At 44.8% G+C, this 25,609-nt stretch overlaps 1 protein-coding gene across 1 annotated transcript in view; it reads right to left on the bottom strand.

Annotated features, from left to right (window-relative positions):
* Positions 1-25,609, bottom strand: part of LOC110960940 (receptor-type tyrosine-protein phosphatase mu-like) — a 139,848-nt gene that overhangs the window by 94,017 nt on the left and 20,222 nt on the right. The window contains 1 exon segment of the mRNA XM_051940769.1: positions 8,703-8,813. Within this exon segment, the coding sequence (XP_051796729.1) occupies positions 8,703-8,813 (111 nt within the window).

Genomic DNA, 25,609 nt, shown 5'->3' with positions numbered 1-25,609 from the left:
AACACACCGTAAGACAACTTAGTATACCGTAGTACACCATAACACACCGTAACACACCGTAGTACACCATAACACACCGTAACACACCATAACACACCATAGTACACCGTAACACACCGTAACACACCATAGTACACCGTAACACACCGTAACACACCGTAGTACACCGTAACACACCGTAGTACACTTTAGTACAGGTAACACACCATAGTACACGTAACACACCGTAACACACTTTAGTACAGGTAACACACCATAGTACACCGTAACACACCATAGTACAGGTAACACACCGTAACACACTGTAACACACCGTAACACACCCCAGTACACCATAACACAACGTAGTACACTGTAACACAACATAACACACCGTAGTACAGGTAACACACCGTAGTACACCGTAGCACACTGTAGTACACCGTAACACACCATAGTACACTGTAACACAACTTAACACACCGTAGTACAGGTAACACACCGTAACACACCGTAGTACACCGTAACACACTGTAGTACACCGTAACACACCATAGTACACTGTTACACAACTTAACACACCGTAGTACGGGTAACACAACATAACACACCGTAGTACACCGTAACACACCGTAGTACACCATAGTACATGTAACACACCGTAACACACATAACACACCGTAGTACATGTAACACACCATAGTACACCATAACACACCGTAGTACACGTAACACACCATAACACACCGTAACATACCGTAGTACACTGTAGCACACCATAGTACAGTGTAACACACCGTAGTACATGTAACACACCATAGTACACCATAACACACCATAGTACACCATAACAGACCATAGTACACCATAACAGACCATACCACACCGTAACACACCGTAGTACCATAACACACCATAGTACAGCGTAACACACTGTAGTACACCGTAACATACCATATCACACCATGGTACCCGTAACACACTGTAACAACATAAGACACCGTAACATTGTAGTACACCGTAACACACCACATTACACATAACACACCGTAACACACCATAGTACATGTAGTACAACGCAACACACGCAACTCACTGTAACACACCGTAACACACCATAACATTCACAAGCTGAGAATGGCCAAGCCTGCAGATGAATGAAAAAGACAAAGCAAGGCTAACAACTTGCCTCTAAGCTATGGTAACAGTTTCCCTTTGCCTCCAGTGTTTATGATAAGCTATGCTAACAGTTTCCCATTGCCTCTAGTGTTTGTGCTAAGCTTTGCTAACAACTTGCCGTTGCCACCAATGTTTGTGGTATGCTATGCTAACAGCTTCCCTTTGCCTCCAGTGCTTGTGCTATTCTATGCTAACAGTTTTCTTTTGCCTCCAGTGTTTGTGCTAAGCTATGCTAACAGCTTCCCTTTGCCTCCAGTGCTTGTGCTATGCTATGCTAACAGTTTCATTTTGCCTCAGTGTTTGTGCTAAGCTATGCTAACACCTGCTCTTTGCCTCTAGTGGTTGTGCTAAGCTTTTCTAACAGCTTCCCGTTGCAGCCAGTGTTTGTGCTATGCTATGCTAACAGCTTCCCATTGCCTCCAGTGCTTGTGCTATGCTATGCTAACAGTTTCCCTTTGCCTCCAGTGTTTGTGCTAAGCTATGCTAACAGCTTCCCGTTGCCTCCAGTGTTTGTGCTATGCTATGCTAACAGTTTCATTTTCCCTCCAGTGTTTGTGCTAAGCTATGCTAACAGTTTCCCGTTGCCTCCAGTGTTTGTGCTATGCTATGCTAACAACTTCCTTTTGCCTCCAGTGGTTGTGCTAAGCCACGTTGAAACAGCTGTTGGTCTGATACATCAGAGTTTGGAGAGTATTGACTTGGAGCAACCGGCCAATAGGGAGCCAGTTTTCGGTGTGACCTCTCCTCTGATTGGCTAGATTTGAATCACAGTCACTCAGTGTGTTTAAACTACCCAAACAAAGCTTTAATTGGTTGTTGCCCAAACTGGACACACAACACACACACACACACACACACACACACACACACACACACACACACACACACACACACACACAATGCAACACACACACAATACAACACACACAACACACACACAATCACAATACAACACACACAACACACACACACAATATACAACACACACACACAATACAACATACACACAATACAACACACACACAATACAACACACACACACACACAATACAACACACACACACACAATACAACACACACACACAATGCAACACACACACAAACATATATATAACACACAGTGTCGTGTCATGTTCAAAGGCTGAAACTCCTGCATGCCGACACGCTGATAAACCCTTTAACACACTAATTAACTAACACACACACACACACACACACACACACACAGAGTTGTGTTATTTATCTGTCAAACAGTCCAAACACTCTCTCTCTCCCTGTTGTTCGCCCTCTCCTCACCTTTAAACACTGTTTACCTGCAGCTCAGTGTGTGTGTGTGAGAGAGAGAGAGAGATCTGTTTTCTCATTTACTTTAAAGCTGGAGTGTGTGTTTGTGTGTGTTGTTTACAACAGTTTGTATTTTGAACACACACACACACACACACACACACAGAGAAAAGTGGTTTTGACCTCCAGGTCTCTTTGACACAGAAAGGCATTGTGGGAGTTATCACACAACAGACACACAACACACAGTGTGTGTCTGTTTTGTGTGTGTGTTTGAGTGTGTGTGTGTGTGTGTGTGTGTTTTGTGTATATATTTGCCTTGAAGCTTCAGTGTGTGTCTGTGTACAGCTGGCAGTGAGCTGATAACAGCCCTATTAGAAATATTAATACACCCTGAACCCCACAGAGACACACACACACACACACACACACACACACACACACACACACACACACACACACACACACACACACACACCAAAGGCATCCCAGTGAGTGTGTGTTACCCCTGGTCATCCCTGATTGGAGTAAATCCATTAAACGCCTGAGACCGAGGCGTTTCATTGGCCCTCAGCTGAGACTGACAAGTAAGGCAGAGAAACACACGAGAACAGAGAAGAACACAAAGAACCAGAGCACGAGAACCTTCAAGAACCAGAACCACGCAGAAGAACAGGAACACAGTTGGTCCACCAGAACAGAACACAAGCAGAACCAGCTTCATGATGAAGAACCGCAGTAGAACCGGTGAACTAGTGAAGAACATCAGCAGAACTAGTTTACGGGTAAAGAACCTCAGTAGAACCGGTGAACTAGTGAAGAACATCAGCAGAACTAGTTTACGGGTAAAGAACCTCAGTAGAACCGGTGAACTAGTGAAGAACATCAGTAGAACTAGTTTACGGGTAAAGAACCACAGTAGAACCGGTGAACTAGTGAAGAACATCAGTAGAACTAGTTTACGGGTAAAGAACATGGATGCACATGCAAACATAAAACCCAGAGAACCCTGAGAAACGAAATCAAAAACATTTATATGCTGCGCAGGTTTCTTGGCACAGAGAACATCAGCATATATCCAGAAACCTGGTTCCTCCACATGTTCTTCAGGAACATTCCTCACAGGTTGTGTGGAACTATTTAGTTTAACATGTTCCAGCTGCTCAGAAAGGCTGATGTACTTGACTCTGCCTTCACGTTAAAGGTTGCTGTAGCATTAGCTTGCTGTTAGCTCACTGTTATAGTGTCAGCTTGGTGCTAGCTCACCATTAGCTTGCTGTTAGCTTCATTTTTATAGCGTTAGCTCGCTGTTAGCTATGTGTCAGCTGCTCTGAACTAAATCTAATCAGCTGGGTCAGTGATGGTGTGGGGAGGCATATCCATGGAGGGACACACAGACCTCTACAGGCTGGACAATGGCATTCTGACTGCCTTTAGGTATCAGGATGAAATCCTTTGACCCATTGTCAGACCCTACATTGGTGCAGTGGTCCTGGATTCCTTCTGGTGCACGACAATGCCCAGTCTTATGTGGTAAGAGAACTCATGCAGTTCCTGGAGGATGAAGGAACTGATAGCATTAGCTGGCCCCCACGCTCACCTGACCTGAATCCAATAGAACACCTTTGGAACATTATGTTTTGTTCCATCCGACACCATCAGGTTCCTCCTCAGACTGTCCAGGAGCTCAGTGATGCCCTGGTCCAGTTCTGGGAGGAGATACCCCAGGACACCATCCATCGTCTCATTCAGAGCTTGTCCTGACATCGTCAGTCATGCATACAAGCACATGGAGGCCATACAAACTACTGAATACCATTTTGAGCTGCTGCCAAGGAATTTCAGCAAGATGGACCAGCCTGCCACATCAGTTTTTCACTTTGATTTTGGGGTGTCTTGAATTTAGCCCTCCTGGGGGGTTGATCATTTTCATTCCCATCAAATAATGTGGGACTTTTCATTCCTAACACATTATCCAGTCCATATCAATGCTAAGATCCAGTTAGTTTTCCCCCGTATTAAAATGTGATGTATTGTCAAAGTGCTCCTTAAATTTTTTTGAGCAGTGTATAATAATAATAGCCAGGACACTGATAGACTGACTGCTGCGTATTTTTAGCTGATTCTAGGATTCAGTGAAAACACTAAAACCTCATTCAGCTCAGTCTGAGCATGTGCAGTAACCAGCTGATAACAAAAACACATCAGAGGAAAAATTCAGTGGACAGTTAGACTGAGACTGTGTGTGTGTGTGTGTGTGTGTGTGTGTGTGTGTGTGTGTGTGTGTGTGTGTGTGTGTCTTGTTCACTCAGCAGCTCCACAGTTCAGATTAGATTGAACTTGTACCATTTATAAGAACATTAAATGGAGCCTGTAATCACTGGTCAATCGATGGTGCTGCTGCTGCTGTGTGTGTGTGTGTGTGTGTGTGTGTGTGTGTGTGTGTGTGTGTGTGTGTGTGTGTGTGTGTGTGTGTGTGTGTGTGTGTGTGTGTGTGTGTGTGTGTGTGTGTGTCTGCAGTATTAAACCAGTTTTGTTCCAGTTCTGAGTCTCCTGCAAAAATCCTTTTAAAAAGCGTCTGTTTTAAGTTAGAATGGTTAGAACTGATGTTCTAAGGCAGTTCTGCTGGTTCTGATGTTGTACAGGGGTTCTGCTGGTTCTGATGTTCTAAGGTGGTTCTGCTGGTTCCCTGTGACTGTGTGCAGCTGCAGCTCCTTCAGGATGAATCAGTGCTTCGTCCTTTCAGCTGCTTGGATCCGGTTCCTCCTCGTCTCATTCTCTTTGTGAGGTTCTACTTGAAGAACTTGCAGCTGACATCACTCGTTAAATTTAGAAATGATTCATGGAGACGTTCTACTTGCCGTTCTGTCTCCAGAACAGAACCAGAGCCATCAGCTGCATCAGCCGGTACGGGGTTAAACTGAAGGAGGAACCACTCAGAGAACTGGCTGCTGCTGAGGAGAACGTCCAGCATCAATCAGCAGAACAGTGTCCTCGCTCTGCCTGTCTCACACCTGATTGGCTCCGTGATTTAACACCGCTGCATTCTCATTCGTCAGCGGCTTCACCAGGAGAGCATGTGACAAACTGCACACACACACAAATACACACACACACACAAATACACACACACACACACACACACACATACTATGTTTTTCTATCATTGTGAGGACTTACCATTGACTCCCATTCATACCTAACCCGTAACCCTAACCAAACCCTAACCCAGACCAAAACAATGGCTAACCCTAAAGAAACGTTTTTGCACTTTTACTTTTTTCAGTAACAACAACATGGCCAAGAAAACACTGTTTAAACTTGTGGGGACCAAAATGAGGTCCCCATAAGTGACATTGTTTTCAGTTTTCCTACAAGTATAGCCAGCACCTGACCACACACACACACACACACACACACACACACACACACACACACACACACACACACACACACACACACACACACACACACACACACAGTGATACCTACAGCTGATAGAACCAACACATCCTCCTCTGTTCTGCAGAGTGAAAGAACCGGGCCTCTGGATAACATTCTGTCACATTAGAACCTCAATGATAGTAAAAAGATGATCCAGAACATGTTTGAAATGACTCATAAAGAACTACTTGGAAAAATGTTTCCTCAAAGAACCCTTTTAGGCACCTTGGGGGATTTGTCTAAGAAACGTTTTTCTTAAGAGCCTCATGGTAAATGTTCTTTGTTGAACTAAAAATATTTTTTATGACTGTGAGAACCATATTTGGTTTCAGTGACAACCTTCATCTTTCTGAGTGCTGAGGGTCACTGAAACACCGCTGAAGTTCCTGAATTTCAGTCCATGAGAACATTCTTCACAAGAACCTTGAAAAAGCCTTTTCAACAGACGATTCTAGATCAGATGGAACCAGTGATGATTAAAGATCAGTGGGAACCGGTGATGATTAAAGATCAGAGGGAACCAGTGATGATTCTAGATCAGAGGGAACCAGTGATGATTAAAGATCAGTGGGAACCGGTGATGATTAAAGATCAGTGGGAACCAGTGATGATTCTAGATCAGATGGAACCAGTGATGATTAAAGATCAGAGGGAACCAGTGATGATTCTAGATCAGAGGGAACCAGTGATGATTAAAGATCAGTGGGAACCAGTGATGATTAAAGATCAGTGGGAACCAGTGATGATTCTAGATCAGATGGAACCAGTGATGATTAAAGATCAGAGGGAACCAGTGATGATTCTAGATCAGAGGGAACCAGTGATGATTAAAGATCAGTGGGAACCAGTGATGATTCTAGATCAGAGGGAACCAGTGATGATTCTAGATCAGAGGGAACCAGTGATGATTCTAGATCAGAGGGAACCAGTGATGATTCTAGATCAGTGGGAACCGGTGATGATTCTAGATCAGAGGGAACCGGTGATGATTCTAGATCAGTGGGAACCGGTGATGATTCTAGATCAAAGGGAACCAGTGATGATTCTAGATCAGAGGGAACCAGTGATGATTCTAGATCAGAGGGAACCAGTGATGATTCTAGATCAGAGGGAACCAGTGATGATTCTAGATCAGTGGGAACCGGTGATGATTCTAGATCAGTGGGAACCGGTGATGATTCTAGATCAGTGGGAACCAGTGATGATTCTAGATCAGTGGGAACCGGTGATGATTCTAGATCAGAGGGAACCAGTGATGATTCTAGATCAGAGGGAACCAGTGATGATTCTAGATCAGAGGGAACCAGTGATGATTCTAGATCAGAGGGAACCAGTGATGATTAAAGATCAGAGGGAACCAGTGATGATTCTAGATCAGAGGGAACCAGTGATGATTAAAGATCAGTGGGAACCGGTGATAATTAAAGATCAGTGGGAACCAGTGATGATTCTAGATCAGATGGAACCGGTGATAATTAAAGATCAGTGGGAACCAGTGATGATTCTAGATCAGATGGAACCAGTGATGATTAAAGATCAGAGGGAACCAGTGATGATTCTAGATCAGAGGGAACCAGTGATGATTAAAGATCAGAGGGAACCAGTAATGATTCAAGATCAGAGGGAACCAGTGATGATTCTAGATCAGAGGGAACCAGTGATGATTCTAGATCAGATGGAACCAGTGATGATTAAAGATCAGTGGGAACCGGTGATAATTAAAGATCAGTGGGAACCAGTGATGATTCTAGATCAGATGGAACCAGTGATGATTAAAGATCAGTGAGAACCGGTGATGATTAAAGATCAGAGGGAACCAGTGATGATTCTAGATCAGAGGGAACCGGTGATGATTAAAGATCAGATGGAACCAGTGATGATTCTAGATCAGAGGGAACCGGTGATGATTAAAGATCAGATGGAACCAGTGATGATTCTAGATCAGAGGGAACCAGTGATGATTCTAGATCAGAGGGAACCGGTGATGATTCTAGATCAGTGGGAACCAGTGATGATTCTAGATCAGAGGGAACCAGTGATGATTCTAGATCAGAGGGAACCAGTGATGATTAAAGATCAGAGGGAACCGGTGATGATTCTAGATCAGTGGGAACCGGTGATGATTCTAGATCAGAGGGAACCGGTGATGATTCTAGATCAGAGGGAACCGGTGATGATTCTAGATCAGAGGGAACCGGTGATGATTCTAGATCAGAGGGAACCGGTGATGATTCTAGATCAGAGGGAACCAGTGATGATTCTAGATCAGAGGGAACCAGTGATGATTCTAGATCAGAGGGAACCAGTGATGATTCTAGATCAGTGGGAACCAGTGATGATTCTAGATCAGAGGGAACCGGTGATGATTCTAGATCAGAGGGAACCAGTGATGATTCTAGATCAGTGGGAACCGGTGATGATTCTAGATCAGAGGGAACCGGTGATGATTCTAGATCAGTGGGAACCGGTGATGATTCTAGATCAGAGGGAACCGGTGATGATTCTAGATCAGTGGGAACCGGTGATGATTCTAGATCAGAGGGAACCGGTGATGATTCTAGATCAGTGGGAACCGGTGATGATTCTAGATCAGAGGGAACCGGTGATGATTCTAGATCAGAGGGAACCAGTGATGATTCTAGATCAGTGGGAACCAGTGATGATTCTAGATCAGTGGGAACCAGTGATGATTCTAGATCAGAGGGAACCAGTGATGATTCTAGATCAGAGGGAACCAGTGATGATTCTAGATCAGTGGGAACCAGTGATGATTCTAGATCAGAGGGAACCAGTGATGATATTAGGCCAGACGGTACCTGCAGGGATCCAGGGGCTGCTGGATGTTCTGTCTCTGGTGTCGCTCTGTTCCCAGTCGAAGTCGTCATCTTTGGACTGAATCAGAACACAGTCGGGACCCGACAGGCAGGCTGCAACACAAACAGAACCGTTAGGTAACAGTAACATAATTAAAGCTGCTGCAGCGTTGAACGGGTCATCACATGTCGGGGTGTGGCACCAAAGTGAAGGTGTGGAGACGTAACTGACCAATTTCAGGGATTATATGACAAAGTTTGTAGAAACGGTACATGGCAGCATAGAACACTTTCAGAGTTACAGCGTGATTTATGAGGAGGCAAAATGACACAGACAAGTCTTAGAGAAATACTAAAGCTCAGATTGGTGTCTAAAAAAAGAGAACAAAATATATTGAAACCAGTGTAGAGAGACAGGAACATACTGGGATCCCAGAGACAAAGGATAAAACATACCAGGAACCAGTTTGTCCATGTGGAAACACACTGGGAGCCAAAATAAAGCGTCAGAAATAAGTGGGAGCTGGTGTGAAGAGGATGAAGGAATAATGAACATGAACATGGTTAACCGGCTGGCAATAGAACATCAAAGTGTGAAACATGCAATTTCCTCTCCAGCAGGAGAGTAACCTGCCCATAGTAACCTGTAGGAGGCGCTATGGAGCCATCTTCACCACTGCTGTGTGTGTGTGTGTGTGTGCGCACATTTTTATGAGTTTTCAGCATGTTCAGGCCTCAAAAACTCAATTTATTAGTGTGTAAAATAAGAATTCCTTCAGTTCCAACAGGGTCTTCCTAATAATAATAATAATAATAATAACAATAGTAATAAGATTAATAATAATAATAATACCAACACAAACAGCAGTCAGAAGCCTGAACACCTAACCATAAATATAAATATAGATATAAATCTGCGGATTACATGTTTATGGTGATTTAACTGATTTTATATCTAAACTTTCCTCAATAATCATCAAACAGCTGGAAGATGAACGGGAATCCAAACACACAGAACAGATTCAGACACACACTCTGTGTGTGTGTGTGTGTGTGTGTGTGTGTGTGTGTGTGTGTGTGTGTGTGTGTGTGTGTGTGTGTGTGTGTCTGTGTGTGTGTCTGTGTGTGTGTGTAGCTGTCATCTCTAAGTGTTGACATTAAATAGCTGGAAGGCTCATTTTCTTTCTTTGTAACAGAAGGCACATTAAGCACACACACACATTAAACACACACACATTAAACACACACACACACACACACACACACACACACACACACACACACACACACACACACACATTAAACACACACACACATTAAACACACACGTCCCGCCGGGCAGTGTTAGCTCATCAACAGATACCAGACACAATCTGTTTAATCTGCTTCTATGAATTTGCATCTATATAGCAGAATGAGCACGCGCACACACACACACACACACACACACACAGTCAGCTCTCTAACTCTCAGAGGGAAACACACAGAAAGCAATCCCAGGCTGGATTCTCCTGTGATCTGTACAGCAGGGTTCATAGGAGCAACGTCCTCATGGAAACATCTGAAACATGGATGTTAGTATTAATAATAGTAGTACTATCAGTATTAGAATTAGCATCATTATTGGTATTAGTGTTAGAATTAGAATTAATATTAGTATAAATAATGGTATTAATCTTCATACTGTACACTAGCAGTCAAGGTCTGGACACACCTTCTCATTACATCTTTATCTTCATGACTATTTTCATTGTCGATTCTCTCTGAAGGCATCGGAACTGTGAATGAACTTCTGGAATCATGTAGGAAACAAAATAGTATTATGGCAAGAACCAGTCAGCTAAAAGAACCATCATTAGTTCAAGAACTGAAGATCAGTCAGTCCAGAAAACTGCAAGGAACCATCTGATAACTATCCAGGAACCATCTAGGAATTTCAGGGTTCAGGGTTTTCTTGGACTTCTTTTGGGTCATTTACGACCAGATTGAACACGCTGGACATGTTTTGAGTCATTTTTGGACAATTTTTAACACACTTTGGCACATCTTGAGTAGTTCTGAACAGGTTTCCTGTCATTTTGGACTAATTTCAACTTGTTTTACAAGCTATTTTGGACAGATTTTCATTTATTATTGGCAATATTTAATTCAAATTGAATCATCTGAAGAATCTAAAATACAAAACATGTGACTTTTTTGTTTCCTACATAATTCCAGGTGCTCATTCATAGTTCTGATGTCTTCAGTGAGAATCATTAATAAACAGTCATGGAGACAAAGAAGAAGCTGTGTCCAGACTACAGACTGCTGTCGAGTTCCATGATGGTTCTGATGCTCCTACTGAATCTCTGCGGTTGATCAAACCAGAACCAGAAGAGTTGGAAATTAGCATTTGCTATAAACTCTCTGTGCAGCACATCAGATTCATGCTTAGTAATGGAACTATGTTAAACTGCATCGTTCCTATCAGATAAATAAATTCAATTCAATTCAACCCACAGATGCAAATTTTTACTCCACTGACTGATGGTTAGTGAGGATCCTGACCAGTGGACCAGTAGACCAGTAGACCAGTGGACCAGTAGACCAGTGGATTTGTGGACCAGTGGACCAGTAGACCAATGGATTTGTGGACCACTGGACCAGTAGACCAGTGGATTTGTGGACCAGTGGACCAGTAGACCAATGGATTTGTGGACCACTGGACCAGTAGACCAGTGGATTTGTGGACCAGTGGACCAGTGGACCAGTAGACCAGTAGACCAGTGGATTTGTGGACCAGTGGACCAGTGGACCAGTAGACCAGTGGACCAGTAGACCAGTAGACCAGCAGACCAGTAGACCAGTGGACCAGTGCACCAGTAGACCAGTAGACAGGTGGGCCAGTGGACCAGTAGACCAGTGGACCAGCAGACCAGTGGACCAGTAGACCAGTGGACTAGTGGACCAGTAGACAGGTGGGCCAGTGGACCAGTATACCAGGCTGCGTGTGATGTCATCCACAACGCTGTAGCTAAACTTCAAACACAGCATCCTGAAGCCCTTGTGCAAATCTCTGGAGACTTTAACCATGTCACCCTGGACAATACACTAGCTGCTTTTCACCAGTATGTGGAATGTAACACCAGGGGGAGGAGGACTTTAGACCTGATGTATGCAAACGTGAAGAATGCATACAGAGTCACCCCCTTGCCTGCACTGGGGAAAGCAGACCATAATCTGGTCCTGCTTAAACCTCACTACACACCAAGAGTGAGGAAACTACCGACAACCACACGCTCATTCAGGAAGTGGTCTCCTGAAGCCGAGCAGGCCCTGAAAGACTTCTTCAAGACCACGGACTGGGAAGCACTGCAGGGGTCTCACAGAGATGGCTGACTGCACCACGAGCTATATTAACTTCTGTATGGACACTGTGGTCCCAGTTAGATCTGTACGCTGCTTTGCCAACAACAAGCCCTGGATAACGAGTGACATAAAGGGCCTTCTGAACCAGAAGAAGAAGGCCTTTAAAGATGGCAACACGAAGGAGCTCAAGCAGATACAGAGGGAACTCAGAGTCCAGCTCAGGGAGGCAAAGGAGCAGTACAAAAGGAAATTAGAAGAAAGGATGCAGACCAACAACATGAGGGAGGTGTGGGAGGGGATGAAGACCATCACTGGCTGCAGCTCCAAGAGAAGTGCCCCCACTGAGGGGGGTGTGGTAAGGGCAAACCAGCTTAACCACTTCTTCAACAGGTTTAACCACCCCAACCCATCCACACCTATAAACACAGCAGCCCCCACTCCCCCACAAGCCACCACCAACACAGATGAGGACACCACCCCTCCCCCCATAACACCTCCCATGACAATCACAGCAGCTCAGGTCTGGGGAGAGCTGAAGAGGCTGCGCCCCAACAAAGCAGCAGGACTTGATGGAGTATCCCCGAGACTACTGAAGGCCTGCGCGAGGGAGCTGGGACACCCCCTCCAACGCATATTCAACCTGAGCTTGGGACAGGGGCGGGTTCCCCAGCTGTGGAAGACATCCTGCATCATTCCAGTTCCAAAGAAACCACATCCTGGTGAGCTGAACGACTTCAGGCCGGTCGCCCTGACGTCCCAGAAGACCATGGAACGGTTGCTGCTACACCACCTGAGGCCACAGACCCACCACGCCCTGGACCCTCTGCAGTTTGCTTATCGGGAGAAGACCGGAGTGGAGGATGCTATAACCTTTCTGCTCCACCGATCTCTCTCTCACCTGGATAGAGGCAGTGGTGCTGTGAGGATTACATTTTTGGACTTCTCCAGTGCCTTTAATACGATCCAGCCACTGCTCCTCAGGGACAAACTGACAGACATGGGAGTGGAAACACACCTGGTGGCGTGGATTACTGACTACCTGACCAACAGACCTCAGTACGTGAGGCCAGGGGACAGCAGGTCCAACACTGTGGCCAGCAGCACAGGAGCACCGCAGGGAACTGTACTCTCTCCGGTCCTGTTCACCCTGTACACGTCCGGCTTTCAGTCCAACACGGAGCTCTGCCATGTGCAGAAGTTCGCAGATGACACAGCCATCGTAGGGTGTATCAGGAGTGGACAAGAGGATGAGTACAGGAAACTGATCCAGGACTTCGTCACATGGTGTGACTCCAACCACCTGCTACTCAACACCACCAAGACCAGGGAGATGGTGGTGGACTTTAGGAGACCCAGGCCACATCCAGAACCGGTCATGATCAAAGGGGACCGTGTGGAGGTGGTCCACACCTACAAATACCTGGGAGTGCAGCTGGATGACAAACTGGACTGGACTGCCAACACTGATGCTCTGTGTAGAAAGGGACAGAGCCGCATGTACTTCCTCAGAAGGCTGGCGTCCTTCAACATCTGCAAGAAGCTGCTACAGATCTTTTATCAGTCTGTAGTAGCGAGCGCCCTCATGTACACAGTAGTGTGCTGGGGAAGCTGCTTGAAAAAGAAGGATGCTGCACGCCTGGACAAAGTGGTGAGGAAGGCTGGCTCTGTTGTTGGCACAGAGCTGGACAGTCTAACATCAGTGGCAGAGCGACGGACATTGAACAGGCTCCAGTCCATCATAGACAATCCAAGTCATCCTCTGCACAGCAGCATCTCCAGACAGAGGAGCAGCTTTAGTGACAGACTGCTGTCATTGTCCTGCTCCACAGACAGACTGAAGAGATCGTTCCTCCCCCACGCCATCCGGCTCTTCAACATCAACCGAGGAGGGCGATAAAATGGACAAAATAAAACAAAAAAACTCCGGACTCACTACATACTAACACCACGCACACACACGCACCTTACCACACACACACACACATCTACATGCTGGACTAAAGTGGGAAAAACAAACTGCTGCAGACTGTAACACACTGTCATTTTGCACAACTGCATTACTGCACTGTTGAACTGCCAGATGTTTAGACGTTTATATTTTTTTACAGTCTTATTTGTATATAGTCTTATTTGTAACTTACATGCTCTCATGTTCTCTGCCTTTCATGCTGTTGGTATTGTGAATTTCTCTTTGGAGATTAATAAAGTATCTATCTATCTATCCATCTATCTATCTATCTATCTATCTATCTATCTATCTATCTATCTATCTATCAGTAGACCAGTAGACCAGTGGACCAGTGGACCAGTATACCAGTATACCAGTGGACTAGTGGACCAGTGGACCAGTAGATCAGTGGGCCAGTGGACTTGTGGACCAGTAGACCAGTGTACCAGTAGACCAGCAGACCAGTGGACCAATAGACCAGTAGTCCAGTGGACTAGCGGACCAGTAGACCAGTAGACCAGTAGACCAGTAGACCAGTGGACTAGTAGACCAGCAGAGCAGTGGACTAGTGGACCAGTAGACCAGTGGACCAGTAGACCAGTAGACCAGTGGACCAGTAGACCAGCAGACCAGTGGATTTGTGGACCAGTGGGTCAGTGGACTTGTGGACCAGTAGACCAGTGGACTAGTGGACCAGTAGACCAGTGCACTAGTGGACCAGTGGACTAGTGGGTCAACAGACCAGTAGAACAGTGGACTTGTGGACCAGTGGTTCAGTGGACCAACACAACGTCTGGAAGCTCTCAGACTCCCTGTCAGTCTCATTTGTTTGCTTAATCACAGCAGAGTTTCAGAGGCAGCAGATTGTAGCCGGCTCCGTCTTCGCCTCGACTCGCCTCCAACGGAAATGAGACAAACACACACACCTCCAGGGATCCACACACACGCACGCACACACACACACACACACACACACACACACACACACACACACACACACGTGCGCACACACACACACTCTCACACACAAACACAGGTTTCCATGGTGTCATTCCGTCACATTCCACACACTCCCTCTGTTTGTGTGTGTGTTGCAGAGTGTTGACAGAAAGCAGAAAACACACCCTGAGGACACACACCGTATAGAGAGAGAGAGAGAGAGAGAGAGAGAGTGAGTGTGTGTGTGAGCAGCAGCAGTAATTAATCATAATGTGCAGCTATTGATCGTCTGCCCTCTTTATTCTCCAGTCGTCTGATCAATAACTACCAGAACTCTGCTGCTTTCAGAGTTTAACCCTTCATCTCCCACAGACAATCCTCACATCTCCTCACTGGGGACCTCTATCTGCTCATCAGCTGGAGGGACATGTTCTACCATGCTGGATGGATCTCCATCTACTAGAAGATGTTCCTCCATGCTGGATGGATCTCCATCTACTACTAGATGTTCCACCATGCTGGATGGATCTCCATCTAGTAGAAGATGTTCCTCCATGCTGGATGGATCTCCATCTAGTAGAAGATGTTCCTCCATGCTGGATGGATCTCCATCTACTACTAGATGTTCCACCATGCTGGATGGATCTCCATCTAGTAGAAGATGTTCCTCCATGCTGGATGGATCTCCATCTAGTAGAAGATGTTCCTCCATGCTGGATGGATCTCCATCTAGTAGAAGATGTTCCACCATGCTGGATGGATCTCCATCTACTACTAGATGTTCCACCATGCTGGATGGATCTCCATCTAGTAGAAGATGTTCCTCCATGCTGGATGGATCTCCATCTAGTAGAAGATGTTCCTCCATGCTGGATGGATCTCCATCTAGTAGAAGATGTTCCATCATGCTGGATGGATCTCCCTCTACTAGAAAATGTTCCTCCATGCTGGATGGATCTCCATCTAGTAGAAGATGTTCCACCATGCTGGATGGATCTCCATCTACTACTAGATGTTCCACCATGCTGGATGGATCTCCATCTAGTAGAAGATGTTCCTCCATGCTGGATGGATCTCCATCTAGTAGAAGATGTTCCTCCATGCTGGATGGATCTCCATCTAGTAGAAGATGTTCCACCATGCTGGATGGATCTCCCTCTACTAGAAAATGTTCCTCCATGCTGGATGGATCTCCATCTACTACTAGATGTTCCACCATGCTGGATGGATCTCCATCTAGTAGAAGATGTTCCACCATGCTGGATGGATCTTTGCTTTTTACTTTCATTCTCTCTTCATCTCCTCTGGTTGTTTTCGGTCACATTTGTGTCATTTTGTCATGTTTTTTGCCATTTTGAGTCATTTTTTGGATCTCATTTTTGTCATTTTGTGTTATTTGGGTCATTTCATGTATCATTTTTTTAAGTCTTCTTTCTGTCATTTTGAGTCTCTTGATGTTCTTCTATCTCCATGTCTCCTCAAATGTTCAAACTCTGAACTCATGGTGTCTCCTCAGACTTCTGTGGAGGTTCTCAGTAATGGTAGGAGATTCAGAAGAAACCAGCTGAGGTTCTGGAAGATGTTTCTAGAAATAAAGAGTTCATTTACAAAAACAGATAATTCCATTTTGATAAATTTTCAGAAAACTTTTTTATTGTTTACTTGAGATAATATCAATCAAACTGAAGTTGAGTGGATTTGACTCAGTAGAAAAATAAATGAGAAAATAGAGAAAAAATAAATTATTAGTGTTATTATTATTATTATTATCTCTAGTAAACGATAAAAAAGTAGTTTTCCGAAAACAGAGCCACCTGTTTTTGCAAATGAACTCTCAAATGTCTTCCCTTGGGGATCCACATCTTTGTTTTCCTCCAAGCTGCTGGCTGATCTGTATTTCTGCTGAAGGACTGCATCTATCTGGAGGCAGCTAGACCCTTCCTGGCTGAGAATCTGGATCTTCAGGAGTGTTTCCTGCATTAGGTTCTTTGTTTTAGAACATTTTTGTCTCTGAAGAACTTTGACATGTGCAGCTTTATAAAGACATGAAACACGGCAACAGAAACTGTCTTTAAATAAAAATGAGGGCTGTACTAAAATAAATTCGACCAAAGACCTCAGAGTGGTTCATAAATATGTGGACTGTTTCTACCACTGAAAGAACCTTTTATCAGGAGAACGTTCCTATCAGACACGGAGATTAAATCAAAACATCTAAATGTTCCATTTTCTTCTTGTTCTTGTTCAACCTTCAGAACTTTAAGCAGCTTTTAGAACCAGAAGAAAAACCACAAACATCAGTTTCTAATCACAACCAGATGGTTCCTTCAGAGACGCCAGGACACACACACACACACACACATTACAAACAACACACACACACACACACACACACATTACAAACAACACACACACACACACACACACACACACATTACAAACAACACACACACACACACATTACAAACAACACACACACACACACACACACACACACACACACATTACAAACAACACACACACACACACACACACACACACACACATTAGAAACAACACACACACACACACACACATTACAAACAACACACACACACACACATTACAAACAACACACACACACACACACACATTACAAACAACACACACACACACACACATTACAAACAACACACACACACATTACAAACAACACACACACACACATTACAAACAACACACACACACACACACATTACAAACAACACACACACACACACATTACAAACAACACACACACACACACACACACACACATTACAAACAGCACACACACACACACACATTACAAACAACACACACACACACACACACACACACACACACACATTACAAACAACACACACACACACATTAGAAACAACACACACACATTACAAACAACACACACACACACACACACACATTACACACCAGGATCAGACACCCTGCTAACATCCAGATTGGAGTTCTTGTGTTCTTAAACATGAAGGCTTGTTCTCCACAGACAGAAAAAAGTCTAAGAACTAAAAACCATGTGTGTTTCTGGTTGTGTGGTGTGATGGAGGTTCTACAGAGATGGTTCCTGATAGAGGTTCTACAGAGACAGGTCCCGATAGAGGTTCTACAGAGACAGTTCTCGATAGAGGTTCTACAGAGACAGGTCCCGATAGAGGTTCTATGGATACAGTTCTCGATAGAGGTTCTACAGAGACAGGTCCCGATAGAGGTTCTATGGATACAGGTCCCGATAGAGGTTCTATGGATACAGGTCCCGATAGAGGTTCTACAGAGACAGGTCCCGATAGAGGTTCTATGGATACAGTTCTCGATAGAGGTTCTACAGAGACAGGTCCCGATAGAGGTTCTACAGAGACAGTTCTCGATAGAGGTTCTACAGAGACAGGTCCCGATAGAGGTTCTATGGATACAGTTCTCGATAGAGGTTCTACAGAGACAGGTCCCGATAGAGGTTCTATGGATACAGGTCCCGATAGAGGTTCTATGGATACAGGTCCCGATAGAGGTTCTACAGAGACAGGTCCCGATAGAGGTTCTACAGAGACAGTTCTCGATAGAGGTTCTACAGAGACAGGTCCCGATAGAGGTTCTACAGAGACAGTTCTCGATAGAGGTTCTACAGAGACAGGTCCCGATAGAGGTTCTATGGATACAGTTCTCGATAGAGGTTCTACAGAGACAGGTCCCGATAGAGGTTCTACAGAGACAGGTCCCGATAGAGGTTCTATGGATACAGGTCCCGATAGAGGTTCTACAGAGACAGGTCCCGATAGAGGTTCTACAGAGACAGGTCCCGATAGAGGTTCTATGGATACAGTTCTCGATAGAGGTTCTACAGAGACAGGTCCCGATAGAGGTTCTATGGATACAGTTCTCGATAGAGGTTCTACAGAGACAGGTCCCGATAGAGGTTCTATGGATACAGGTCCCGATAGAGGTTCTACAGAGACAGGTCCCGATAGAGGTTCTACAGAGACAGGTCCCGATAGAGGTTCTATGGATACAGGTCCCGATAGAGGTTCTACAGAGACAGGTCCCGATAGAGGTTCTATGGATACAGGTCCCGATAGAGGTTCTATGGATACAGTTCCCGATAGAGGTTCTACAGGGATGGGTCTTGCAGTTGAAACATGCCGAAAGGTTCTGGTTGGCCTAAAATGAGCTGTCGGTTCCTACAGTGGAGAACATCTGTGTGTGGTGATGGTCTCTACGTTCTTCTTGTCCTCGGTTCTTCTGTGTTCTTCCATTGGTGTTTTCCTTCTGATATCAATGTTCCTTGTGTTCTCTTTGTTCTCTCTGCAGAGGTCTCACTGGGTTCTCTCTGGATTGTTCTTGTCTCTTGTATTGTTCTTCATCTTGTTGGTTCTTTCGGTTCCTTTATCTCCAGGGTTTTCCTTCGTGTCAATATGTTTTCAGTTTATTTTTGTCTGCTGATAAAAAGGATCATGAGAACCGGTCACACGGTGGGAACATCGGAACATAGAGACACCCGTCTCCATGGTAACGCCAGCGCAAGACCCCGGGAGGTCAGAGGTCACAGTCAGGTTTCTGTCAACGCTTCAACACACTGAGCGCGCTCAGTCTGAGTTTCACTGAGGCTGCTGTAACTACGGCAACCTCAGCACCCCAACAACCCCCCATCGATTAAGGAAGGCACGTGTGTGTGTGTGTCTTATCACAGCTTCATGTTACACCGCAACATGCCAACATGTTTCGATCTGCAGCTGCTTAGTCAGACAGCTTTAAAAACACTAGAATGTCCAGGTGGAACGTTAGGGTGGAACGTTAGGGTGGAACATCTGGGTGGAATGTAGAGACAGAATGGTGGATAAATGCAGCACAGCTCAGAAACAGAGAACAGAGTGTTGGAGATACATCCAGCGTGGTGGAACACCTTCAGATGATGATCAGAGTAGAGAGGAAACGTGGAGACAGAAGAACATCTACAGGATGAGGAGAGAAAACCACCAGGAAATCAGAGTTTAACATCTGAGGAGACATGGAGGCTCATGGATTTTTATGTTTTTGTAAAATAAATTAAGAAATAAATGTGTGTGGTTGTTGTGTGTCTGGTTGTGTGGGGTTGTCGTGTGTGTGTGTTTGTGGGTTGATTATGTAGCTGCTCTCTCATACAGACTCTGGTTGTTCTGGGTTCAGCGCTGCAGAGTGACCAGGAGAATGTTAACGACGCTGCAGATGCTCTGAAACACCGACGGCAGCCTGAGACATGTTCCACACATGTCAGCAGAAACCACACATCTGTCCACATAACCCAGAGAACACAGCAGAGCCCAGAGAACACAGCAGAACCCAGAGAACGCAGCAGAACCCAGAGAACACAGCAGAGCCCAGAGAACACAGCAGAACCCAGAGAACGCAGCAGAGCCTAAGGAATCAGTCATCAGTCAACATGAAGCAGCAACAAAAACACACCACGTTAGAAACATTTACAGGGGGAAAAAGCTCAGAAATGTTAGCTGGTTAGCTAATGTAGCTAACTTCATATTATTTATGCTAATGTACCAGCTAACTTCATATTATTTATGCTAATTTACTTGCTAACTTCATATTATTCAGGCTAATGTGGCAGCTAGCTTCATATTATTTATGCTAATGTACCAGCTAACTTCATATTATTTATGCTAATGTACCAGCTAGCTTCATATTATTTATGCTAATGTTGCAGTTAACTTCATTTTATTATGCTAATGTTGCAACTGCTGTTACTTGTTAAGGCTAATGTAGTAGCACCTATTTTTTAGGCCAACACAGCAGGTATTATTAGCTTCTTTATGCTAACATAGCAGACATAAAGAGAACAGTTAATTGTACGCTCATAGGATAACACAGCAACAAATATCCTTTGATAAGTCTAATGTAGTTGTGTGTCTTATTTAGGCTAACGTATAAGCAAACAGTAGCTATTAAGGCTAATGCAGCAATGTAATATTAGCTTGTTTTGGTTTACATAGAAGTAATGTTACTTGTTGAGGTTAATATCGTGGCTAATCCTGCTAAACATGCAGCGTTAGCCACTATATTAACCTCAACAAGTAACATTAGCTTCTATGTTAGCCCAAGCAAGCGTTAAGGCTTCCCAAAATAGGCAATGAAAGAATGGAGATCAAAAAAAGATATTTTCACTTCAATCGGTTATCAGAATGTATTTTTCTGCTGTTCAGTGGAACCCTCGTCAGAACCCCCGTGTTCAGAAGAAGAACCCTCCTTTTGTTCCTTTAATCCCTCAACAGCTGGAGGAGCAGACAAGAATGAAAGTCAGATTAGCAGCGCTCACCTTCTGAGATTAGAATAATCCAGATTATCATCTTCAAGATGAAACTGAAACCCAAAGAAAGGAAATTAGACTTTCACTGTTTCAGTCCATCTGGGTCACTAGATTGAGGTCACACCTGCCGTCGTAGCGTGTTCATATCGTCACGCCATCAAACACAATCCTCTGTGATCTGTTTCCACAGCAGTTTCTGTACACATGTAAAGATCATGTTTATCATGTCAGTCCTTAGTTCCTAATGGTTCTTTAACTGCTGATTTCAGGACTTTGGGGAGACCAGTCTAGAACCTTCATTCTAGAACTTTCATTCCAGCCTGATGGAACCATTTCTTTACCTACGTCTGATGTGTGTTTGGACTCATTGTCTGGTTGAAACATTCAGTGTCCAAGATCAACCTTCTGCTGATGGTTTTAGGTTTTCCTGAAGAACATGGAGGTGATCCTCCTTCTTCATTATTCCATTTACTTTGTGGAAAGCTCCAGGTTCACAGAGCATGATACTGCCACCTCCATGCTTGGTGGTAGGTTTGGTGTTCTTGGGGTTAAAAAAGACCCTCCCAAGACAGTCTGAAACCAGTCCTAAGAAGTTCTAAAACCAAGACCAAAATCAAACCTAAACCAGCCCATTAAATGTTCGGAACCAGTCCAGACACAGCCTGAAAGCATTCCTGAAAAAGTAAAAAAATCAATACCAAATTGGGACCAAAAACCAAACCTAAACTACTCGTTAAAAAAGTCCAAGACCGTCTGAAACCAGTCCTCATCCAGGATCACATCCAGAGTAAAATAAATCCTGAACCAACTTTAAATCACATCCAAAACCAGGAGAACCAATATCAGAACCAAACCTAAACCAGACCCAAGAAGGTCTAGAACCAGTCCAACATCCAGTCTGAAACCAGTCCAGAAGCTCTTCTAGAAAGCCCCCAAAGACTCCATCTTGACTGACCTCCATCCATACTGCCCCCCATCCATACTGCCCCCCATCCTTACTGCCCCCCATCCTAACTGCCCCCATCCTTACTGACCCCCATCCTTACTGACCCCATCCTGAGCTTACTGACCTTACTACCCCCTATCCTTACCTTTCTGCCCCTCACTGTGGCAGTTAGAACCAGTCTGTCTGACTACTTGCTGTCACTTTGTTTATCTTCACATTTACCTCACAGTTAGCCGTTAGCACAGAGATGCTAACACCCCGCTAAATGAAGCCCTGACAGGTGATTGGACGAGACAGGACGAGCAGGGGCGATGACACGTGCAGCTCCCAGCAGCCCCTGGGGTGGCATGTGCATGATTGGAAGTGACACACACGCTGACAGACAGCTGCAGGAGGACCGAGGTGGCATTTAGCTGCCGACACACACACACACACACACACACACACAGACTGACAGTGAAACTAGATGGCAGCAAGAAAACAACAGATTCTTTTTGTGGACAAAAGAACTTCATATCAATGAACACACAGCAGGTTCTGCCCCGGTTCTGTCATGTATACGGACCAGAACACACACACACACACACACATCTCTATTTTGGAAATCTGTTTGTGAATCTTTCAACAACTTAAGTGTTAATGTTTGTGTGTCTATTTGTGTGTGTGTGTGTGTGTGTGGTCAGGTGCTGGCTATACTTGTGGGGACCTAATGTCCTCACAACTGTAGGAAAACCGAAAACTACGTCACTTGTGGGGACCTCATTTTGGTCCCCACAAGTTTAAACAGTGTTTTCTTGGCCATGTTGTTGTTACTGAAAAAAGTAAAAGTGCAAAAACGTTTCTTTAGGGTTAGACATTGTTTTGGTCTGGGTTAAGGTTAGGGGTTAGATATGAATGGGAGTCAATGGTAAGTCCCCACAAAGATAGAAAAGCATAGTGTGTGTGTGTGTGTGTGTGTGTGTGTGTGTGTGTGTGTGTGTGTGTGTGTGTGTGTGTGTGTGTGTGTGTGTGTGTGTGTGTGTGTTCTTGTACTTGCTACATGGTGAGTACCATTTTCTGCATTTAACTGTCAAAGTGAGGACATTTTTCCAAAGTGAGGACATTTTGGCCGGTCCTCACTTTGAAACAGCCATGTTTGAGGGTGAAGACTTGTTTTTAGAGAACAGGTATGAATTGAGGTTTGGTTAGGGTTAGGGTAAGGATTAAGTTTAGGCAATCAGTTGTGATAGTTAAGGTTAGGATAGGGCTCCAGGAAATGCATTACGCCTATGGATGTCCTCACTAAGATAGAAGTACAAACGTGTGTGTGTGTGTGTGTGTGTGTGTGTGTGTGTGTGTGTGTGTGTGTGTGTGTGTGTGTGTGTGTGTGTGTGTGTGTGTGGGAGAACAGTAACTGGGCGCTAACAGCATTAGCGTTAGCACAGCGAGCTAACTCGCCTCAGGCCAAACATGAATAATGCAGCAGTCAGTCCAGAGCCTCTGGGTGTGTGTGTCTCTGTGCTTTGTGTGTGTGCTTTGTGTGTGTGTGTGTGTGTGTGTGTGTGTGTGTGTGTGTGTGTGTGTGTGTGTGTGTGTGTGTGTTATCTGGCTGTACTCGGGGCTCTCTATGACGGTATTAGAATAATATGCTAATTACTAATAATTACTGGGTAACATACACACTGATTATGTGCTTTTCATCCTCGTCTTCCTCCCTCTGGGCTGCGAAGATGAAGATGAGGATGTAGATGAGGATAAAGAAAACAGAACCAGCGCAAAGAACCAGAACCTGCAGCCTGATGTTCTCAAGAACAAAGGAAAGGAACCTTTTGGTTTAATATTATCATCCGGAACACCTGAGTTTGATCAACAACCAATCAGAGCAAGCTGTGATGTAGCGTCCTTTAGAACCCAACGCAAAAAGAACCAGCACCGCCAGAACGTCCTTTAGAACCCAACGCAAAAAGAACCAGCACCGCCAGAACGTCCTTTAGAACCCAACACTAACAGAACCAGCACCGCCAGAACGTCCTTTAGAACCCAACACTAACAGAACCAGCACCGCCAGAACGTCCTTTAGAACCCAACACAAAAAGAACCAGCACCGCCAGAACGTCCTTTAGAACCCAACACTAACAGAACCAGCACCGCCAGAACGTCCTTTAGAACCCAACACAAAAAGAACCAGCACCACCAGAACGTCCTTTAGAACCCAACGCAAACAGAACCAGCACCGCCAGAACGTCCTTTAGAACACAATGCAAAAAGAACCAGCACCGCCAGAACGTCCTTTAGAACCCAACACTAACAGAACCAGCACCGACAGAGGGTCCTGCGTCATTTAGAACGTTCACAGGGAACACGGCTCAGGGGAACAGAGTCGGCCGGCGGTGCTCCGGTTCACCATGTTTCCGCCGTCCGTCTTCATCACGTCAGCAGTTCCCTGAGGACGGCAGCTGTCACTAAGTCCACACGTGCCTACGGGCCGCCGTCCTCCGAAAACCACTTCACAGGTTCTACAAGAGATTCTAGCTGTCTGAAGAAAGTTCTGTAGGTTCCTGTGATGCTTGTTCTCCAGGTGTTCCTGAGGAGTTGTTGTTATCTTTGTCTTTAACAAGTTTCTAGGGGTGAGTAAGGTGGTTATCAGTCCGTTGAGACACATGCACAGTGGAACCGGTTCTAGGCATTCTGCTACAGGAATTTCTTGTAATATCTAGAGTTAAAACTAACCTGCCTCACGACGGTCTAAACCCAGCTTACGTTCCCTGTTAGTGGGTGAACAATCCAACGCTTGGTGCATTCTGCTTCACAATGATAGGAAGAGCCGACATCGAAGAATGGCCGCAGCTGTGGGCTTCAGTGTGCCACTCTGCCACACTGCTATATCGGCTGTGCCCAACAAAAGGTTTGCTTCTTTTGTTACTACTTGGGTCATTCTGATGACATGGCACACAAGACAAGATCTGCTGGTGGTGGTCTCAATGAAGAAGATATAAAGGAGATAAAGAAAACATTGGAGTACTTAACTGTTGAAGTTTCCACCATTACAAAGCAACAGAAATTTATTATGGAACTAATGGGAAATATAAAAGAGCTACAAAGGCAGAATATGGAAAAGGATAAAAAGATTGAATTGCTGGAAAGACGTCTGGATGATCTAGAGCAATATACTCGTCTTAATGATGTGATTGTGACTGGATTGGAGATAAGACCCCGCTCCTATTCTCGTGCTATAACATCAGCAGTGGCCGAGAACGGAGGAGAACCAACGGAGGCTGAAGTGGAATCTGTGGAGAAGCAGGTGACAGCTTTCTTCAAAAATAGAGGCATTTCCATCAATAATGAGGATATTGAGGCCTGTCATCCTCTTAAGCGGGGAAAAAATGGCGGAAACTCAGTCATAATAATTCGGTTCACAAACAGAA

This window comes from Acanthochromis polyacanthus, chromosome 20 (assembly GCF_021347895.1).
Source record: "Acanthochromis polyacanthus isolate Apoly-LR-REF ecotype Palm Island chromosome 20, KAUST_Apoly_ChrSc, whole genome shotgun sequence".
NCBI lineage: Eukaryota > Metazoa > Chordata > Actinopteri > Pomacentridae > Acanthochromis > Acanthochromis polyacanthus.
This window is presented reverse-complemented; position numbering and strand designations above follow the sequence as displayed.